The following is a 22,375-nucleotide window of genomic DNA, read 5'->3' on the forward strand; positions in this document are numbered from 1 at the left end:
ATTTATTTTTTTACCCTCTACATGGGGTGGAAACTGGTACTGATCTTCCACTTCTGGTTGTGATGTAAAATTTCCTTTGAAAATAAATTCTTTTAAGGAAACAAAATATAGGTCTACTGAAAGAAAAATATTTAATACAAAGAAGTCCAAATTCTTGCATAAAAGCTTGAGGGTGCTATACAGTGCATAGAGCCATGCACACATTTTACAGGTGGCCCATAATGTCTAATGTGTGGAAGCACCCACCAAGCTCCTACATCCCTGCCAGACTTAAAATTCTACAATGCGTCTTGCTCTACATCACAGCTGGTCATGATCTGCTGTTGGACAGAAATTGCAGGAAGGATGGGATGATCTAATGCTTCTCCCTTCCACATCATTGTTCACCCCATCTGCCAACAACACCTCCTTCCACAAATACCAGCCACAGACTAAACCAGCACATGGGGAAGCTTACCCACAGGGGCTTCATGTTCCAGCTCTCATTCTCATCAAGCTAGCGATGAGGGCAGACAGTCGTAAAGCATGCATGTTTGTACATACTTGCACACGTGTGTCTAATCTATACTTTTTTTTTTCACAGTTCATTTATGATGAACAAGTTTCCTGGTAAGTACCTCTGTTTCCCTTCCAATATTCCATGCTATGTTGCACAGCCAAACATATCAAAGACCAGAGTCAGTGTTTAAAAAACAAAGGGAAATGTCATGGCAGTTTGGAATAACTAGCATTTCTGGGGAACCTCTGTCCACTTCAATAAAAAAGAAAAATTGAATTAGCTGCACAGAGCAGAGATCTTTCCCCTTAGACTAGGGTGATGGACTTCCATTCAGGATCCTGATATCTAGATGTGTTTGTCATCCAGGTTAGATGGTGTGACATAGCTGTGCTTTTCTGCAGTCAGCCATTTTCTAGACCATGGTTAAGATTTGACTCATCTTTCAAATTGTGTCCACACCCTGTTGAAATATTCCAAATACCATGACTATCAATACCACATATACCTTAGGAACCATAGATGGAGGCACTTCAGTGAACTTCAACTCATTAAAGTTCTGCCTGACATTCCAGAAGATCTTAGAGCTCTGAGAAGTCAGTGATTTTTTTTTTATCAGATACATTTAAAAAGTTGCCCAAATTAAACATATGGGAACATTTGCATTTAGGCCAACTCTGCAAATCCCCATTTTTAAGATGAGTTCTGAGTAAGTCAAATATATTTGAAATGGAAATTGAAATTAGGTGTTCTGTGAATTCTTACTACATTTAAAAAATATTTGATCTGTAGAGGTAGAATAATGTGAAATAACATCTAAGGAATACATAGGTATGGTGCTGTATTATTTAAAACTCAAAAATGAACTAGAAAGGAAGTACAGGGTCCACCAGTCTTCATTCTCGGCAAAATAATTGCTAATGCTTTGTTAGGGTGGCATCTCTGTGTCTTCAGATATGTCTATGACTTTCAGAATATGGAGGTGGGAGAGAATTTACCACATTAATGGTAAATGCTATACACTGTGCCAGGAAAAAGTATTAAGATACTTTTTCTTGTCTGACCAGGAAGGGTGAGGAGGAGGCAGATGGGAAAACTTGCGTTAAGATACATCATCTCTATATTGACCCATTAAAAATAAGGAGGTCCTCCTGGAGTAACAGTGATCAACAGGTTGAAAGGGATCAAGACATCCAGGAGCACAGCAGGTCAGAGGTCAGGGAGGACCTTCATGTGGGACGTGGTCACAAGATGGAGTGGAGACTTCTTCCCCATGTCCCTAAGTGTGGCACAAGAAAACGGGCAGAAGCATGGCTTTAGCTGATGGCATGGTCAGCACAGCCACCGCTCTGCCTTGGCAAACAGCAGGTGTTTACATGTTGCTCCGTGTTGCTGCCGTGATAAAGACAAACAAATTATGATCACAGTCGATCTCAGAAATTTTCTACTGCTTTGTGTGAAACACCTTAAGCAAGGATATTGCTTGTCTTGTGGAGTTCCCTTGTCTATGTCTCCCTGGCCCTGCTGATGGAAACCATGGAGGGGAGATGAAAGCAGCGTTCATGATAAGCTCTTTTCAGTCCTTGCCTTCAAATCTCCTTTAGGATATTTTAGGTGGTATGGAACAAGAAAGGAATGGTCTATTTCCTCTTCATTCCCAGTGCTGAACCCTCTGTGATGTCAGGCGACCCCCATCCTTGGGTAGAACCCCGAGCTGTAGTGAAGGGCCCAGGTTCTGAAGTCATTGGGGCCCTCAACCTGAACAGCAAGGCTGCCATACATTGAATCATGAGAAAGGCAGTAAGAGGGCCATGGATAAATGAGTTGCAAATTCCTCAGTGTGTTTTGTTCAGCCTGGGTGGGTTTGACTCATCACTCATGGATAGGCATAGCTGCAGGAAGAAACTAGGGGGACGCTTCATGGCACCAGCATGTTATTTCCAGATGCCAACCTGTTATGTAATTGTTGTTGTTATACGGATGGGCTGATGAAAAACATTTTTTTATGTGAGTAAGGCTGAGAAATTAAAGTCTGCATCACCAGCCCATAACTGCTTTGGGACTTTCAAGGATTTCAGCTTCTCGTTTGAACACAAACTATATTGAACTTTAAGATATTTTTCACTGTCCATATCTCATACCTTTTTACCTAACCACCACAAGCATTTACTTTGCTGAAAGGGTGTGTCTAGGAGGTGATTTCTCCTTTAAAGCCAGATTCCCAATTTGTGCAATTAAAGCACAGTAATAGTTCAATAATACTGTAAACAGCAAATTCCATTCCTTGTTGTAGAATCTTCCAGTCTGTCTAGAGATTTTGAGGAAGGCAACCAAACTACCCCAAATTTTTTAAAGGAAACTAATTTAATTTGTGATTAACTGGAGACCAGAGTACTCTTTAGTAGGAAATGAGCCTAGTCAAATACAAACAGACAAGGACAAGGTACTTCTGTCATACACAGTTTAGATTCCTTCACTATTCCTGAAGTGGCATTCTCCAGTAATGCCACCTGGCCAAGAACTGGTACTCAGAAGGCATTTTTAGTAGCAGGTAGTAGGAAAAACCAGCCACAGTAGATTAAAGAAATACTGGCTTACTTATCTTACATAACAAGTACCCAAGATATAAGTGGTACAATGGCTATGCTTTTCTCTTGCCTTTTCCTAATAGTCCCAACGTGGCTGCTATAGTTGCAGCCATCAAGTTTGGATTGAAGGTAAAAAAGAGGAAGAATGTGCTATGTCATTTTATTTAACACCTTTCTACCTTGCATCTCTTTGGTCACAGCCAGCTCTGTCTTGACCAATAAGTGGCCAGGAGAAAAAGAATTATAATTTTAGACAAATCATTATTTATCCTGAGAATGGGTCCACCCTCCTTGAGATTGAAGTGTCCCCATTTGCTGCCTCAACATAGTGGGGTTTAATTTGCAGGCAAAAGGCAAGGGAATATCTGTTGCATGCTTTTCAATTATGTACCTGCCACAAAAGGCAGTTAAAATAGAAAACATCCACCTACTGGGATATAGGTTCAGAGCAAAGACCACAAGTCCATAATGACAGCTCAGCAAAGCCCACAGTGTTGTCAGAAGGAATCTGGACTGTGTCTTCAGTGAGTCTGAAGGTCTAATAAGAAAACTAAAGGATCCAGGGTGATGTTTTCATTTCTTCTTTGAGCCTCAAGTTGTGACTTTGGGAGAGAAAAAAGAGCCTGGGGACACAGCCTGGAGACTCTCCACCTGCTCATGTCAAGACCAGCTTTTGCTGTTTGGGACCATAGTTTGGAAAGTGGAGCCATGACCCTCAGGCAAGAACAGGGACTAGCCCTCCAACGTAGGAAAGAACCATCTGTGGTGGAAAATCAGGGCCAGTTGAAGGTGGTTCAAAACAGAAATTTGCGGGAAGGGAAGAAATAAAACCCAGATCATACTACATGACCAGGTCCTCAGAAGACAGTGGGTGGGCTGTGGTCAGGAGAGGCAGATGGAAAAGAGCATCCTGAGGGTGGTGCGGGGGGCAAGGAGGAGATCCGTGTGATTTTACAGGTCTGCATGCAGAGTCAGGCCAAGTCCACAGCTGTTTCCTAAGCACCTCTTGATGCCAGGCTCTGTTCCAGAACTAGACATAGAACACAGAACCAAACTCAACCCTCATCTTGGAGCTCTCTGGGCTAGAGGGGAAGAAGACATGTAACTAAGAGGTCATTTGGAGACACTCACACATTGGGAGGAGGGGACTGGGGTAGAGACCCTGAAGAGCCTTGAGCCAAGACCTGATCATCAAACACTCAATCAGGTCAAAAAGCAGAGGAAACAGGAGATGAAGAAACAAAAAGGCCTCACAGAGTCTGGTGCATTTTGTGTAGAGGGAGATTTGGGTGAGCCCCAAGTCTGGGCACCAACAAAGCAAACCTGAAATGTCAACAGAATCAGGAAACCTACCCTCTCACCCCCATAAGTGGCATCCCTGAACCATGACAGAAGAGAACCTTACTGGAATATTGCAATGAAAGAGCTCACTTTGAGTGAAAAGTCAAAAAGATCTAAAAGAACTGGAGAGTATTAATACAACTATTTAGAAAGTGCTGGACTTGATTCAACCTACAAATATTTCATTAACATTGGTTCATTTTCTGGTGACCCCCCTCACGGAGTCTATTAAAGTGCATCTAAGCAATTACATGACATCCTTTCAGATGTTGGGTATCTCTTCCTTCAAAATGAATGCCATGAATAAAACCTCACTTTTCCCAAGTAAGTTGATTGCCACATCTACATTGGTTTCAATAAGATAAGAACCATGTTCAGGCCACTGGAAATGTTTTGCAACTGAAAATTGTTGTTTGGAAGCAGTCTTACCCTGCACAGGTGAGCTGATGCGGAGGAGGAGGTATCTGCTTTGGGGGAGATCAGCTGTCACCTGTTTTAAGTGTCTGAAAACTAGAAACCAGATAGCTGAGGTAGAGGTTAGGTGTGAGGAGTGGTGTCAAGTGATTGCTAGAAAGAGGTATTAGATATTAGTAAGTCATGAATAAATAAACAGGAGGATTAGTCTAGTCAGGGGTGTAAAGAGCATAAACAAAGTCTTGTGATAGAAAGGGAAGGAGAGGTAGGCAGGGGAGACTTCTTGGAGGAGGCAACATTTAAGCTGACATTTGTAGAATAAAAAGGACAAGTCAAGGAGTGAAGGGAAAGCATTTCTGGCAGAGGGAACAGTAATGGAAAGATCCTGCCATGAAGGAAAAAGTTTGAAATATGCTAGTGAAGGGAGGCCAGTATGGTGAAGTAAGATAGGGCACGAGATAATTTGGAGAAGAAAATAGAACCAGGATTTGAACCTTCTTTTTTTTCTCAAGTATTTGGGGAAGCAATTGAAGAGTTTTAAGAAGAAGAATGACATAATTCAGTAGCATCAAGGAAACCAGCTCAGAGGCTGAAGTTAAAGTGGACTAGGGAGGTAACAGTAGAGAAGGCAGAAGCCAGCAATTCAGGAAACATTTTTATCAGAGTTCTGATGTACATGGGTGAGGGTAAAGGAAGGCTCCATACTGATTTCCAGATTTGGGCCATGACTGGACAGGGAGCAGTACAATGTCCTGAGAAGGCAGAGCTCACGGAAAATGAAGCTAGGAAGTAGGAATTAAGAATTCAATCTGACATGGTTTAGACACCATGTAGAGAGGCCAGATACACAGCTGGATACATGAACACAGAGATAGGCAGAGGTGTGGAACAGATGTGTCAACTGGCCTTTACAACAATAGAACAAGATGACATCACCTAGGTGGAGTGTGCAGGTAAAAAGAGAAGAAAGTCCCCATATTTAGAGGCTGAACTGAGGAAACTGGGAAGGCAAAGGGAACAGGGAAGAAGTTAGGGGGAGGGGAGGAAAACTAAGAGTGTGTCCTCATGGAAGTTAGAAGAGAGTGTTTTTTGAAGGAGGGCAAATCCTCAAATGCTACAGAGAAGTTGAACATGATGACAGAGAACTGGACTTGGATTTGTGTAGATGGAAGGAGCAGATGCCCTTGCCAAGAGTTTCACGGGATTGACAGATGTAGAATATAGACCAGAGAAACTTGCCAAGAGAGTGTTAAGTTCTGGAATGGAGTGTATGCAACCCTTTGAGAAGCTTTGCTAAGAGAGAAGCCAAGAAAAAGAGCAGGAGTTCAAAGGATCTGGACAACCTGATTTCTTCTTTTGGTAGGACCACAGGCACTTTCCATAGTAAATACATATGCGTTTGTATAATCATTCTTAACTGATGCATAGTAGACCATTATATGGACATACTTAACATACATGTATAACCATTTTTGCTTCCTTTCCATAACCATTTTGCTTCTTTCCAGCACTCCATTTTTATAGTCACCACTGCCACAAAAAACCTTGTATATAAATCCTTTTTATATTTGACCACATATTTTCCTAAGATCAATTTCTAGACATAGAACCTTAAAAGAAAAAAAAAAGAAGGAAAGGCATAACCTACAATTTCTTCATAGACCCTTCTCTAGTAACCTTTTCTAGAAGCCAAAATTACACCTTCATTTCATGGATATTTAATTCTACAACTAAAAGGGAACTTGGAAATCAAGTTTTCTAGTTGGAAGTTACTAAAATAAAGAAAATAGAAGTATTCAAATTATCAGAATTTCAAAATACACTTCAGTGGGTTTTATTATTTTATTCTTTCTTTCTCTTGACCATTTTTACACTCATTCATTCTTATGCTTCCTGTTGCCACCTTCCCTGTAATGTGTTTCTCTTTCTCTCTCTCTCTCCCCAACCCCTTCCTCTCCCTCTACTTATGCCTTGCTCCTATGTATTCAACAATCCCCTTGGTTGTCCCTATCTATTCCTCTCATTTGTTTTTTGTAAATATAAATAGTTCTAGCAAGAGATTAAACCATGGTCAGATATATAAATATAAAGGCCTATATTCATCAATATTGTAGAAGGCTCACTGCATTCAAATAACTCTTGGGGAGGGGGACCCAAAGAGCTCTTTTGGGTAAGCGAATAACAGAGGAAGGAGCATTTTCCTTTTAGGTACAAAAGAAAAAGATCATTTAAAGTTGTATTGCAATATAGATGTCTGTAGACCAGGAAACATCTGTAACCAGTCTACACGTCTGCTTTACCCTCCTGATGTTTGGCAGGTTTAATTGCTGTTTACATTAAATACATTTTTAAAGATAGGCTGATGTGTTACCCATCTGCCTATGGTGACTTTCTTTAACTAGCCTGTCTTCGTGTGTACACAGGTGGGAGTCTTTAGTCCTTGTGCTGATGTATCTTATCTACATTGTCATCATGAAGTAAGTAAAATACCTTCTTAGTTTCTTTTCAAAAACTTTCCTACATTCAACATTACATGATAATGTGCAAAGGGGAACAGGGGAGAGGGCAGATATCTGGCTGGCTTTCAATACACATTGTCACAAACTCATTTGGCTTCCTTAGCAACCGGCTATGAATCATTGCAGCTTTGATTAGTAGCAACAGCAAAGACCCTTCAAACCCATATCTGATTGCAGAATCAAAACTTAGGTTTAATTTGAGGAATCACTCAAGAGAAAGTTCTCTTTAAGACCTGGCAACCTGGCTTTCGGATCTTTCTGCACTCTTATAACGAGAAAGGAAGTAAAACTTAATTACTTATGCTTCTATATAGGATGAGAGAAGGGGCCAGAGCTAATTAAAAGATGACTAAAACCATGGATCAAATAATTGTGGACTTCTATTATCTATATGGTCACTTTGTGCCATGTAACAAAGGACCCCAAAACTTAGTGATTTAAAACCATAATCATGTATTATCTTACAGTGTCTGAGAATTATGTATCCAGAACAGTTTAACCAGAGGGTTCTAGCTCAGGTTTTTTAATGAGATTGCAGGTGAGAGGTTGGCCAGGGGGATGTCATCTACTTGACCAGGGCTCCAAGATGATCCACTTGCACGATTGGTGAGTTGATATTGGCTGTTGGCTGCAGGCCTCAGTTCCTAACCACATGGGCCTCTCCTTAAGGCTACTAAAGTGTCCCAGACACAGGAGCTTCCAGAGACAGTGAGAAGAACCCTACAATGCCTTTTATAATCTAGTTTCACAGGTCACACAGCATCACTTTTGTCATACACTGTTTATTACAAGCAAGTCACTAAATCCAATCCACATTCAAGGGGTCTGCTTTGCCTTTTGAAGGGAGGGCTGTGAGAGAACTTGTGGATATATTTTAAACCCACTACATTATATGTCTTTTTTCCCCTTGGAGTCTGGGTAACTTGCTATTTGTATCAAGAATTATAGTGCAGATGCTTCTCATACTCAAAGATAAAATGTAAGCACCAAGGTTGTGAACCTGCTGGCTCATCTTTTTGCCAAGTACCATTGAGATGAGGAGCTTATAAATAGTGCAGTGACTTTCTGTGCTGCAGATGCCCGCCCCCGTGGGGCTGTTTCTTTTTCTCTAAACTGGCCTGTACGTTCACCAGCAAGTGTGACCACAGGTGTGACTATCTTCTCAGGGGGCAAGAAAGTAGAACACTTTCAGAAATTGCCAGCTTGGACATATTGGATAGCAGTCTGAAACGGATGTGTCAAGTTTTTCTTGCTGTGAGGACTGACAATAATCAATTCTGGCCATTCCTGGCTGAGAGCCATGTTCAGAGAAGTCAGTGTGGCTGCTGGCAAAGGTCACATGAACAGTGAAGGTAGTACCTGGCTTGGCTGATGTCTAGGGAGGTCTGCCACCAATCCACTCACTATGGTGTCCAGGCCTCACCTCAGGAGCTGCCAATGGTCAGTGTGGACCCAACACCTGGGTCTTATTACTCGAAGAGGGCACTTCTAAAATGTCCTGGTGTAGAGTTACCATGAGATAACTAACCAAGAAATGAAGTGCTCTTACCATTAATCATCTTTCATTTATAAATACCAATGGATGGGCTCCCACAAAAAACAGAGTTGGCCCAAAGGTGTTCCAACATATCTAGGTCCCAATGGAAAAACCTTTAAAGACAAGAGCAGTCGTGTTCTCCCCATTCTCCCAAATAACAAAACTATTAGGAAATCAGTGCCACAGTAGGGAGACCTCAAAAATATATATGTTCCTCGGGTGTTTTTTTATTTGATTATTTAACTTTCTTTAAAACTTTCTGAGGCTCTAAGTTTAAATTCCCAGAGTCAAGAGTCCCTTTCTTCCCTTTTGAAAAAGTATATTGGTCGATAATTCCAAAGAACTGACTGAGTGTCTTCTATATGCCCAGCATTGATCTAGGCTTTTGAATCTGAATTTAGATAAAAGCATGTCCCATACTGAATTCACTAGAGGGTCCACAGAATAAGGAGGTCTTCAAAACCAAAGCTAATCTAACGGGAAGGTGGGTTAAAGGACTTTGCTGAAGGAGGTAGTACACCTTCTGTGACCACTGCACCCCTCTACCAAGCCATCATATAGCCTGTGAGTTGCTGACAGTGCATGTAGACATTAAGAGAACACAGTGAACAATTTCTCTCCTCTCTTCCAAACCATATCCGGTGTGAAAGCTAATGAGGTGTGTTTCTGCTGATGCATCAGCTTTACCAACCTTCCAGCTGTTCAAACCAGCAGGATACAAATAAAACAGCAATGGCAGCTACTGTGATCATGGAATTTTCTACATAAATTCTGGTCCTAAGTTCTAAATTGAAATCTCTCTCTTTAGTCATCTCCCCACCCTGCAATCAGAGGCTTTAATCATTGGGTTTTATAGAATCTGATTTGTAAAATTGCATGCTTCACAATAAAAGAGCTTTAGGGTGCAAGCACAAAATTTAAAATACTCAATTAAAAATATAAAACAGAGCAGCAGCAGTTAAAAACATAATATAGTAGAATTGTCAGCTGCCCCCTGGGTAGATGCTTTTAAACGACTTTAAACATTCTGTCAGGAGGTCAAAAAGCAATTCAGTTTGGCCAGAAACTTCATGGGAGCATGAGGGACACCTGGCCTTGGTTAGAACTGATTTCTGTGCATCTGGGTAACTTCTTTGGGATTTGGTTCCCAGGTGAGGTGATATGGTCTGATGGCTAAGATAAAGTGCTTCACACTAAGCCCTGGACACAGATCCCACTCTGCCACTTCCTAGCAGCAGGACGTTGGCCAAGTTATTCAGCCATTTTGAATCTGTTTCCTCTTCTACAAAATAGGGTTAATGATACTTCATATCTCAAAGGTTTTTGTAAGGATGGGATATGACAGCATAGTTATTAACTAATATCTAGTTTCAAGAAAGTTCTTGCAATACTATACATAGTATTATCCTATTATCCAAATCCAAATAAATGTATAACACACAGTTGTACTGTAAAACCAAACCTTCATGCAAGTCAGTATTTCTATGTGGAAAGTGGATTTGGGGTCCAGGCGACAGAAACACTGTGCCTCCCACATAGCTCTATCTGTAGGTCAAGGCATTCTTGTTGAGCCTAGAAAATGGGGAGGTCTTTTCATTTAGAAGAATATTGAATATATAAAAAAGTCAACAGAATAATGCAGCAATTTTCCACCAATGTGCCACAACAATTTTTAAAACATGCAACAACTGACTATTTAGTCAGGGGCACTGACCTATTTTTGCTTTGGACTGTCAAATTTAAAAATGACAACGGCCAATGCAACAGTATCTGTCCAGTGTGAATGAATCAAAACTATTCCAAGAAATGGGGTGCTCTTACCACTTTTTTTGTCAAATCGAGAAAAAGTATATTTTTTGGTGGGCCACAGAATTTCTTTATTTTTAGAGAGAGGGGAAGAAAAGGAGAAAGAGAGGGAGAAACATTGATGTGAGAGAGAAACATTGATCGGTTGTTTCTTGTATGTGCCCTCCCTGAATGGGAACCAAATCCACAACCTGGGCAGGTGCTCTGACCAGGAATCCAACCAGTGACCTTTCACTTTGCATGATAGCACCCAGCCAACTAAGACAAACCAGTCAGGGTGGTGTGCCACATAATGTTTGTAACTAGTTTATATGTGCCATGAGAGGGAAAAGGTTGAAAATCACTGAAATAGTGTGATGAATCCCAAGTGCTCATCACCAGTGCCAACCACCATCTACCCATGGTTGCTCCATCCACACCCCTATCCATTTCCTTCCTTCCATATGACTTGAAGCCCCATACATGAGGCCAATTCATCTATAAAAAATCTTTCTATGTCCCTAAAAGGACTCATTTTTAACATAAAATTATAATTATCACACCTAAAATTAATGCTCTTTTCAATATAATTGAATACCTAATCAGTGTTCAAATTTTCAGTCACTTCATAAACATTTTTTACAGGTTTATTGTAGTCTCATAAATGTCATAAATATTTTAAAAATCAAAATCTAAATAAATTTCACTCATTACAATTGGTAGTTCCCTGTTTTAGATCTGTTTTAATCTATAATTTCCCCCTCAATTTTTTTTCCTTTCAATTTATTCTTTAACAAAGTTGGATTATTTGCTCTACAGAGTTTTTCACAGTTTGGAAATTTTGATTACATCCCAGGGTGTGTAGTATGGCCTGTGTCCTTTGGCCTCTGTGTTTCCTATATGTCATCCATCTATCTGACTCAGGTTAGACTGTGTCCCAAGGGGTGATGAATGCTCCCATCAACAAGCACACTGATGTCTCCTATCTCTCTGTGATGTTGGCAGCCAATGATTCTCAAAATCTGGCTCCATTATTTCTTCAGAGTTGCACAATAGTACGTTCTAATTCCGTTTCCTTCCTCTTATAGACCTTGAGCATCACCCAGGATTTGCTGCTCATCTTTTTTTTCATGGCCACCACTATCACTTTTGACTGGTTTCACAGTGTGGGAAGAAACTCATGCTCCCAGGGAGTATAGAAGTGCCCATTGAAGAGAAGTCTAAGTCACAAGGGCTCTTCTGTCTGTACCATAATGACTGTCATGTCCCACAGGCCCACCCACCCAGAGCTGCACTGACTAAAGAACAGGCATAGGATACAATGGGTAGGGACTCCTGATAGCCTCTTGTCTGTAGCAGCAAAGAGGATGAGGAAGAGAAAGTTGTGTGGTGAGGCACAGCTTAAGTGGCCTGCCAGCTGGCAATTTAGAGTCGCCATGCCTGGCTGCCATTCCTGAGGAGGCCAGAGACCAAACTGGTGGGACAACTTAATGGGGTGTCCTACGACCTGTAAGTCACCAAAGCCTTTTTGTCTTTGACTGGGAGAAGCAGCAGTGGCCTATAAATGCCCTTGAAACCCTGCCCAGCCGTTTTCACCCTTGAGCTTTCCAGGATTCCACACTGGAAGTCTTCTAATTCTAGAGATGCAGAGACCAGAATATTTCACCTGCCAAAAACATCCTAGGAACTTGTACAAGCTTCTTCCCTTCCAAAACACTTCTAAGAAGCACTGCACAATGTTTTCACTCAATTGTTCCGGCAAATCATAGCCCAGAATTTTTTCATAAAGCCAAGAACCCATCAAACCTGAAATTACAGCATAACAGTAACACAGTTTCACAGGATTCCAAACTGTGGCCTCAGAAAACCAAAGACAGACAGAAACCTAGACTGCCAGCCAGCCTATAACACATGGACCATGACACATGGGGTAGCAGCATAGGTGAGGCACCTTCTCCTTTCCCAAGTGTGCCCCTGACAGCAAAAGCCCTGGAGATGTGGCCCAGAGAAGGTAGGCCTTCCCCGTCCCACTGAGTCTCATCACCTTCTTTCCATGCACAGACTCCAAGCAAGGGAGCTCCATCCCAGAGGTACCCCCAATGGCACTGAAAAGAAAGCAGTGTGTCACTATTTATGTATTGTTGGTTTTATTTTCATATACCATATATCCTTAAATTGGAAAATGGGACAGGTTGTATATTATGAGGGGAAATGGAATGACAGAATAATAACAATAATAACTTGAGGAGTGGGGTCTTCCACAATGCATTCAGATGTCAGTGACACTTGTTGGGAGTTGGAGAATGGAGGAAGAGCAAATGCTGATGGGCTTTCTTCACTTACTCCTTTGCTCAGATATAATGCTTGCATACATCAGTGCTTTGAAAGAAGGGCGAAAGGTGCTGGAAACATGGCCAATGGTTTGGCCAACAATGCTGAAATCGATGACAGCAGCAACTGTGACGCAACTGTGGTGCTACTCAAGAAAGGTAACCAAGGAGAGCCTGTATCCAGGAAGTAAGTGCTGGGAAGCCAGCCCAGCTGCCCTCACTCATGGCTGCAAAGGGGCGCCGCAGCTGGCCTGGAGAGGGTGCTGCCTCTCTAAGGCAGAGAAGATTCCGGTCCTCCCTCCCTCCCTTTGGCTACACCATGAGGCAGTCTCATACCTGGTGATGAGCCAACTCGGAAAGCCCTGTGCAAATTCTTGGGCAAAACATTTGCTGGGAGTGACACAGGGAAACTAGGGCAGGATGGTAAAGGAGAGAAGACTCTGGGCTTTGCAGCATTGATTCTGTCACATTCTGGCTGGGTAACCATGAAGCAAGTCACTTAACCACTCTAAGCCTCAATTTTATCTTCTGCAAAATGGAAATAGTTTTTGTAATGAGTAAAGGAGATAAAGTATGTAAAGTACTTTATTAATGATAGTAGTTATTAGTATATTATTATATCCAAATTCACTTCCAGGTTACATTGCCTCATTTTCCAAGTGGAACAATGGCATAGATAATTACCTATTTTTTTCAAAATAATTCTTATATTCAATATATCCTTGTTAAGCAGCTGATATACTTAGAGAAATAATATAGTACTCTCTAATAAACAATATTCTTTCTTAGAGGAACACAAAAATTATCATTTACTTTTGCCTAGAATATGTTTCATTTTTTATTTAATTTTTTTAACTTTCCCCTTAAAATACGTGTGCTTATTTCTTCTTGATCCCATATGGCTGCCCTGCAGGAAATGCAAAAAAGAAACTAGAAAATCTATAGGTCATTTTCAAATGTATGTCTGACTTTGAAATCTGTGGGTAATTATTAGAATTTTAAAATCAATTATTTGCTATACTTTCCTAATTATATGCATCTTTAATTAAAGGCTTAAGATTATTCAGTGCCATCCCACATAAGAATTTTATTTAGTTTTTCTCTTCTGGGTAGTTTATAACCATAAAAGGAATACTCTTAGGGAAGCAAAGAGAGCTACCTAATATTATTTAATATTTCCAGATATTATTTCATGATTTAATGGCTCGAAAACAGGAGTGAGCACAAAAAGGGCCTGTGGCCAGGTACCCATGAGCTATTTGCTCATATTGCACATTCATAGAGAGGGGGCTCGGGCCTTGGTGAAACTTTTTTCCAGCATGGCAATTCAGAACACAGGATTTGCCCAAAGCCCCCTCTGGGCCCTTGGCCTCCGTAATGTGACTTACGCACCCACATATCCCATTGTCAGCCCTACTCACAGGCTGGGCTGCAGCAATGTGCACCTTTATCCACCAAATCCTCCACTTAACACTAAAGTCAATTCTGTGGCTTTTAACCTCTCAGTATGAACATTGTTGATGTTTGCAGGACATATAAGGCTGCCAAAGATTATAAGCATCTTTCCTATGCCCCAGATCTGAGTTAAGGGGGAAAAATCTCTTAAAGACAAAGAGAAGTCTTGTTTGTTATCACTCGTTTTCTTTCTATGTTAGTGAATGATGCTTAAAATGTTTCATCATTTCTAAAGAACTATCGATGATAGTTCTGCTTTTGGATAGGGAGGAGGGAGGGAGGGAAGGAGAGAGGGAGGCAGGGAAGGAGGGAGGGAGGGAGGGAGGGAGGGAGGGAGGGATGACAGAAAGCCAGATAGAAGGAAAGAAAAGAGGGAAGAAGAAAAAGGAAGGAAAACAAGACTGATTGAATATCTGTTTCCTTGTCCTAGCCTCAATATTTTTATTTTGTATTTTTAATCTGTCTAGCCAATTTCCACCGCAAAGCATCAGTGATCATGGTGGATGAGCTGCTGTCTGCCTACCCACACCAGCTGTCTTTCTCTGAGGCTGGCCTTCGAATCATGATCACCAGCCACTTTCCCCCAAAGACCAGACTCTCCATGGCCAGTCGCATGTTGATCAATGAGGTATCTGGGAAAGCACAAACCATTTGCCACTGAACAAGGGTGGGAAACTAGGAAGGAGAGAAAGTTTCCTGGCCTGAGAGTTGAAGCACCTAACTCAGCGTTTAACACATTATCCCTCAGCCATTTCCCAATATCATTGCTCGCTGGGCCAGCTATGCATCCTGGTCCTTGCACCTCCCTCCATGTGTTGGCAGACATGGTCTAGCTCCCAGTTATACAGGAAAAACTCTCCTGTCCCCTTCTATGTACCTTTTTCTTTTCATCTCCCATTTGAATGGAGCCCTCGATGTGAACTTGCACAGAAATAGTTGCTTATCAAAGTTGCTTTAGTTTAAAATAGTGCTGAGTCTCTGACCTGAATTTTCCCAGATATTCCTTTCTCTGGAGTGGCAGCCTTATGAGTACCCTAGTCCAAACACATTTCTGTGGCTTGTTCATGTATGGACCAAGAGATTCCTAAAATGTGGAGAAAAAAAAGATAGCACCACAGTGCACAGAGAATCAAGAACCCTGATAGAAAACAAGTGTCCATCTGAGATGTGGGAATTTTCCTCTTAAGTGACCTACAAGTTCCAGTGGGTCATGAAAGATTAATCCCTCCTCCCAGAGGAAGGTTGTCCAAGTTGATTACTTTGATGAATCTCTTAAGACTTGACTGGAGAACATTCTGAAAGCATCTCCATGTCAGCTGCCTGGAAAAAAATCCCAACAGCTGGTGTTCTGGGTGTAAGGACGTACAGTCCCTCTGACCATGGTGAGAATGTGTCTTTCTCTTTCCAGAGACAAAGACTGATAAACAGCAGGGCTTACACCAATGGAGAATCTGAGGTGGCCATCAAAATCCCAATTAAACACACTGTGGAGAATGGGACAGGACCCAGCAGTGCCCCAGACAGGGGCGTGAATGGGACTCGGAGGGACGATGTCGTTGCTGAGGCTGGCAATGAGACGGAGAATGAGAATGAGGACAATGAGAACAATGAGAATGACGAGGAGGAAGATGAGGATGAGGAGGAAGATGAAGGACCTTACACGCCATTCGACCCCCCCTGTAAGAGGTCCTATGTCTGGGCTGGGGTTGGGGGCTATTTTAAGGCCACTGATTAGATGCCCTTAACTTTGATGATCTTTCTTCCATTCATTTCAAAGAAATATCTCTGTATGAACATAGAAATATTTATATTAACATCTGCAGTGAGCAAGACTGTTGTCGAGGGTCCAAAGATGATCAGGATGGCAACATATGTTCATCGGTTGCAATGTGGGCTCTTTGACCAAATTTATAATTTTGTGGAGGAAGGCTTTCTCTTGGTTGCTCTGTGTGGTCTTTTGGTGCTAAGAAGGAAATACACATGACCCACGTCAGCAAAGCAACTTGGATGCACAAGAAGAGACACTTCACCCACCTTCACGCATCCCATTAGAGCTGGCAAGGGATTGTCCTGCTAACGCCAGCCTTGGGGAACAAACATGTGCAGCCCTCCCAGTTGGCCTTTGTTTTTCTTCTCACTTCCTGCCCCTCAACCCTATTTAGGTCTCTCCTACCCCAGGACCTGCTGCTTCTAGGGCAGGCACCACAGGAGACTCACACCTGGGCAAAAAGCACTTTGGCCCAACTAAATCTCATACAGAGGGGCTGACTGAGGAAATCTCTCTGGTTCCTCAGAGGGGAGGAGCAAGGCCTGGAAGAGCTTTTAGAACCACCAGGGTAGTGTCCTTCTCCCCTGACTGCTACCTCCGGCAAAGACTTGGCCATTCCAGTGACCTTGTCTCCCCACCACCACAATCAGTGGACCAGGTGGCCCAAGCCCAAAGAATTCTGCCTACTTTCTAGACTTTCCAGATGCTCCTGATTGTTTCAGGAAAGAGAGTACTGGTCCCATTCACTTTCACTGTAAAGTGTGTAAGCCTTAATTAACATGTATAACTTCTCCAGGAAGTTTGAATTTATAGGAAGACTTTAAATTCTGAAGCATTGCTTGATTTACTTGAAAGGCCTTTTAATGCTGTGACATGAGTAGAGTATCAGAGTCATGTTTTATTTTCAGACACACGGTCCTTTTGTGCTCCTTTCTGTGTCCAGGAGACAGCAAGTAAAACTCAGACCAGAACTGCTCCTGGGCCCCCTCGGGGCTCCTGAGATCTCAGCCTGGTCAGGTTTTTACCAAAACTAACTAGAAAACATCACTCCAATTCCTACACTCCAAACCACCGAACTGCCCAGCCAGAGTTAAGTCATTATTTATTAGTAGGTAATCTTAATAGAAAAAACTTCCTGGATCTTTATCCATTTTACTACCTGTCACTGCATTTCTTGGCAATCTTCTTCCCTATCAACCACGACAGAAACATTTTAGGGATTAAAGAAGCAGAAACTCCACTCCTCTCTTCTAAACTCATGTTCATTACCAGATTACCACAGTTTTAGCAGCTTAAAAGGACACCTGTTCAACAGCCCCATGTTCTGTAGTCAGCAGTCTGGCATACCTGGCTGGATTTCCAGAGGGTCACAGACTGAAATGGAGGTGTGGGCAGGGCAGTAGTTCTTCTCAGAGGCCCTGGGAGATCCACTCCCACACACTCTCAGGTTGCTGGCAGGTGGCGGTTTCTGGGTTTGCACGGCTGAGAGCTGTTTCCTCTCTGGCTCTGGGCAGAGGGCTGCTCACTGCTCTTAGAGACCACCCACATTCCTTGTCGCATGGCCCTTCCACCTGCAAATGAACACAGTGTGTCGTGTCCTTGTCACCCTTCTAATCTCCCTGGTGGCCCCTTCTACTTGTGAGGACTCCTGTGATGGATCACTGATAGCTCCTGAATCAGGGCACAGAATCCTGGGGTCCCCACATCTAGAATTCTACCTCTCCCAGCCCTTGTTTCAGACTCCACCATCGGCAGCTCATAACCCAGCTCTAGAAACACTCCTTTTGCTGAAGTCATTCACTGACTAAGGAAGCAGTGGGGCCAGGTGCTGTGCTGCCCTCTCTGAAGCCCCAAGTATACCCTCCAGACAGACACCTGAAGACACATGTGTGAGACCAGACCTGTTGGCTCCCAAACGTGACCTTGTTACTTAGTGGGACAAAAGGCCCCCTTTGGATCACTTGTTCCATATTCCTCACCTGGATGAGATAAATGTCAGACCTAACTGTGAGTTTGTGAGGAATCTCCTCATCTCTGAAATTAGTGTAAGCTGAGAAGGCTCCAGGGCTTCCAGCCATGTTGTCTTCTTCCTTATATGATAGGAGACATGGCCGCAGGTATGAGCTCAGAAACCCTAACTCAAGCTGTCTGAGTCTTTCGGAAGCACAGACCCAAGAGGAGAAATGATGCTCTGCATGGTCCTGCCACCCATGGGGTCTCTGCTTCATCTCATGGCCCCAAGCTGCTGAGACAGGAAACAGAATCCCAAGTTCCTCTACACCAACCCTTCTCACATGGGCTTCCTTGGCAAAATGCAGTTCTAATTCAGGCAGTAGGGGTGGGGTCTAAAGGTCTCCATTTCTAATGAGCCCTCAGGTGATGCCAGTGCTGTTGGTCCATGGACCACACCTGGATGGTGAGGGGCTAGAGGCCTGGAGTCACTTCGGTGATCTTCATGATTCTTCTGAGACTTAGAGACCTAATTCCGACCCAGGTTCTCCCTTTGAAACAGAGAATGGGCCTGTTCCATTGTGACCCTCAGCGCTACTTCACCAGGCCTTTCCTCCCCCAGGTAGGGAGCAAACCACAGGGTGCCTCAGGCCAGCAGAGGGTGCCAAGGAGCCAAAGGGGCAGTCTGGGGAGCCCTGAGCAGGGGTCCTCTCCTGCTAAGTTCCTTTGGCCTGAAAAAGGTCCATGGACACAATGAGCCCCTCTTTCCCTCTCATGATCATCCTGCAAGGGGCTGGGCTCCTCTGTTCCTGCCACCCAACCATAGGGCTTTCTTCTCACCAGGACTTGACTGTAGTGGGTATAATCAGCGAATAAGTAATTATGTGGGAGTATATAAATATAGGAATATATATGACACATGTGGATATGTATGTATACATAAATATAGGTATATGTGCATATATATACTATGCACAAGTGTGATACCATGTATACATATAGCATGTTTGTATATGTACTGTATAAATTTAATATATTGAATATTAATATGCATATATGTATACATATTTAAATGTATATTATATAATATATACACATATACTAAAATAAATTGTGTTTGTTATATGTATAGATTAAATACATATATATTATAGACACATGTATAGTACATGTATATATATACATACATATACATTTTATATATATTTTTATCTCTTGTGTGAAGAAAACCTTACTGTTGACTGACAGAAACAGAAAAATTTACATGTATATGTAGATAAAGACACTTTCATTTTAAAAATGAAAAGAAATACACAAAAATGTAAGTATGTTTTTTGTGGGTAGAATTATTTTTTATTTTCTCTGTATTTTTTATTTCAAAACTATACATTTCAAATGCCTATATAATTAGAACATATATTTAACCCTAGGTATAAAATACTGAGCAATGCCTTTTTCTCTCTCCGACAGAATTAAGCTTCCTAAAAAGCTTAATAAGGATATAACTTGGGAATAAGTCTTCTGCTTTTTAAAGCCCACCATACTGAATGAGATGCTCAGACTCCCTGCTTCATGTCCCCTGCTTCATCTTCCATTTGCCGCTGACATTTGAGACTTTTGAAATTATGGAATACTCTGGCATATCAGATTCACGTGCAGGGAGTTTTGTTTTTCTTAAAATGCTGCTGTATCCATAGCATCTGGAGCAGTGCCTGGCACACAGGGACATGGTGGGGCATTCCATGACTGTTTATTAAATTAATGAGTAAACCTTTATCCAGGAGGGCTCTGCTTAGACCATATGGCAACGGAACAAAAAAATGGAAACATCCAGAAATGCTGTTGACTCAAATAGGAAAGCAAACAATTTTTACCCCTTCATTCAGAAAGGGAAATTTAGACTAGCTAAAATGTTAATGATCCTTGCCTGACCTCTCCTGCTCCTCCAAATCATTAGAAACACACATTTCTGCATCGTTTGGTTTATTCAAGGAGTAAATATATTTGTCATATTACATTTATAGGTATAGTCCGGATGATCCTCGCTGAATTTCTGCTGTAAGTTTGTCATCGTTACAATGGAATTACAACTCAAAGAAAGCATCTCTAGCATTTCAGATGACAGTGACAACTGTTTTCAAGATACAGTGTCCTCCCAGTGTGAAGTCAACATTTTTTCAGCTGAGAGACAAAACTCAAAACTAATTGCTGCTAATTTACACTGCTTGAAACATTACCTAATTAATATCATTTACTAAGTTCTTGCAGACATAAGTTCTGGCTTCATTTTTTTCTTTTTTTTATTTTCTGAAGAGTGACAAATAGCCAAATTGAAGTCACTTCTCCTTTCATTCACGTGCTTCTTTGTAACTTTGATTGGGTGTGCATCTTAAACTGAACCTAATCTTTCTCCCTCTCCCTACCTATGGGGGCATCTGGAAGACTGGTGGGCCAGTGAGGGGATGCCAAGACCCCCAAATGGATGTGATTATCACTGTATTGAAGGATTTAGGAACACGCAGAGTTCCAGGATGTCCTTGGGATCCAAGGATCTGACCATATTCTGGATTCTGCAGCATTTGAAAACCCCTCACAAAACAACTCTCAGGCAGTCTTCTTGCTTTGTAATCCAGCCAAACACAGCCTCAATGTTCTCATCATTTACTTTACCATCTCCAAATCTGAAACCTAACAAGATGCATAGCTACTAATAGAAAAAGACTTCTCCTTTCTTAATAATTTGTTCTCTTGGCTTTATTCTGCACCTGTAAATGAGATACGTTTAGACTGAAAAAAATGAGTAATTTTCTTTGGTCTGTGTGATTAGATAGTTCATAATAATGCTGTTACTGTTAATATTATTAATATGTGTTGAGTATATGATATATGCCCTACACTGTTCATGGCATTCAAAGTAGAGTGGTAAACAGACGACACAAAACACTCGTTCTTATAGAGTTTATATTCTAGTTTGGGGCAAATGAAAAGAAATAAGAAAACAAGTAAACCTGATAATTTCAGACAGAAACCATTTGCTATGAAATGAATAAATGCAGGTGATGGGAAAGAAAGAAGTGGGGCACTTGGGGGTCTTAATTAGATAGGGTGATCTTAGGGGTCAGGCAACTCTAGAGTTGGGAGGTGACCTATTAGGGCACATTCAGCCACATGAAGATCACATTAGAGGGAACTGCAAGTGCAAAGGCCCTGATGTAGAAAGAGGCTTGGAGTGTCTGAGAAGAGAAAGAAAACTGAGGCAGAGGTATAAGTAGGGACAGTAGTGGGAGCCAACTCATTTAGGGCCTTGTCAGCCATGATGGGGAGATATAGCTTTTCTCTGAGGGTAGTGGAAGCCAGTAGAAAGTTCTAAAACAGCTTGCTTTTTGAGATTCTCCTCTGGCTACTGGTGACAAGCAGATGAATGTGGGCAAGAGTAGGAGCAGCAAGTTCTGTTAGGAAGACAAGTCTTCAGCCAGGTCATGGATAGGGGATCTGACCCAGGGAGAAGCTGTGGTGATAGTGACCTGCAGAAGGACTGACAGTGCCCTGGGCAGGTTGCCAAGGTTAGTGTGAGAGGGATGAGAGAAGGGGGAGAGTCAAGAATGATTATGAGGATTTTTTTCTCCACCAACTTGCAAATTTACATTGTCCCAGCCCCATCCTAAAATCACATATAATTCTTTCAGCTACTCTGTGAGCTCAGTGTTGCTGTATCCACATTCTACAGATGAGCAAACTGACAGCAAGGCTTGAAGGATTTAAGTAACTGAGACACTTGACTCAGACAAAGCAGGCACTGGATCCAGCTCTGCCCGGTGAATAGGCCCCACTCTCCCCTCAGTGACCACTTTGCCTTGCCATCTGAGGGAGACCAGGGAGCTAAAAGTGAAGTTGTGCAACTTTACTCTGTAGTTTTAAGAAACTATTTGGAGACTGGCAAGAAATTTAGTGAAGTAAGTGCTGGATATTGGTATAAAATTATGAAATAAATTTTGTTAAATATTTCATGATTCACCATGCAAAATGTAATTTAAAAGCACCTTATCTGTTGTGGGAATATAAAATGGTACAATCATTTTAGAAAACTGTTTGGCTATTTCTTATAAAGTTAAGTAAACACCCACCCTATGACTCAGCAATTCTACTCCTGGGTCTTTGCCTAAGAGAAATGAAAACATGCCCCCAAAAGACT

The 22,375-nt window shown here is 41.9% G+C and overlaps 1 protein-coding gene across 1 annotated transcript in view; it reads left to right on the forward strand.

Moving 5' to 3' along the window:
- The window catches only part of SLC24A3 (solute carrier family 24 member 3), a 545,985-nt gene that overhangs the window by 494,237 nt on the left and 29,373 nt on the right, over positions 1-22,375 (forward strand). Inside the window, exons 8-12 of the mRNA XM_054574120.1 lie at positions 584-609; positions 7,263-7,316; positions 13,036-13,169; positions 14,933-15,093; positions 15,874-16,144. Coding sequence (XP_054430095.1) covers positions 584-609; positions 7,263-7,316; positions 13,036-13,169; positions 14,933-15,093; positions 15,874-16,144 — 646 coding nt within the window. The remainder of the gene's footprint in view (positions 1-583; positions 610-7,262; positions 7,317-13,035; positions 13,170-14,932; positions 15,094-15,873; positions 16,145-22,375) is intronic.

Source organism: Pteronotus mesoamericanus, unplaced genomic scaffold (genome assembly GCF_021234165.1).
Source record: "Pteronotus mesoamericanus isolate MK-2021 breed Mesoamerican mustached bat unplaced genomic scaffold, CSHL_Meso_final contig_25, whole genome shotgun sequence".
NCBI lineage: Eukaryota > Metazoa > Chordata > Mammalia > Chiroptera > Mormoopidae > Pteronotus > Pteronotus mesoamericanus.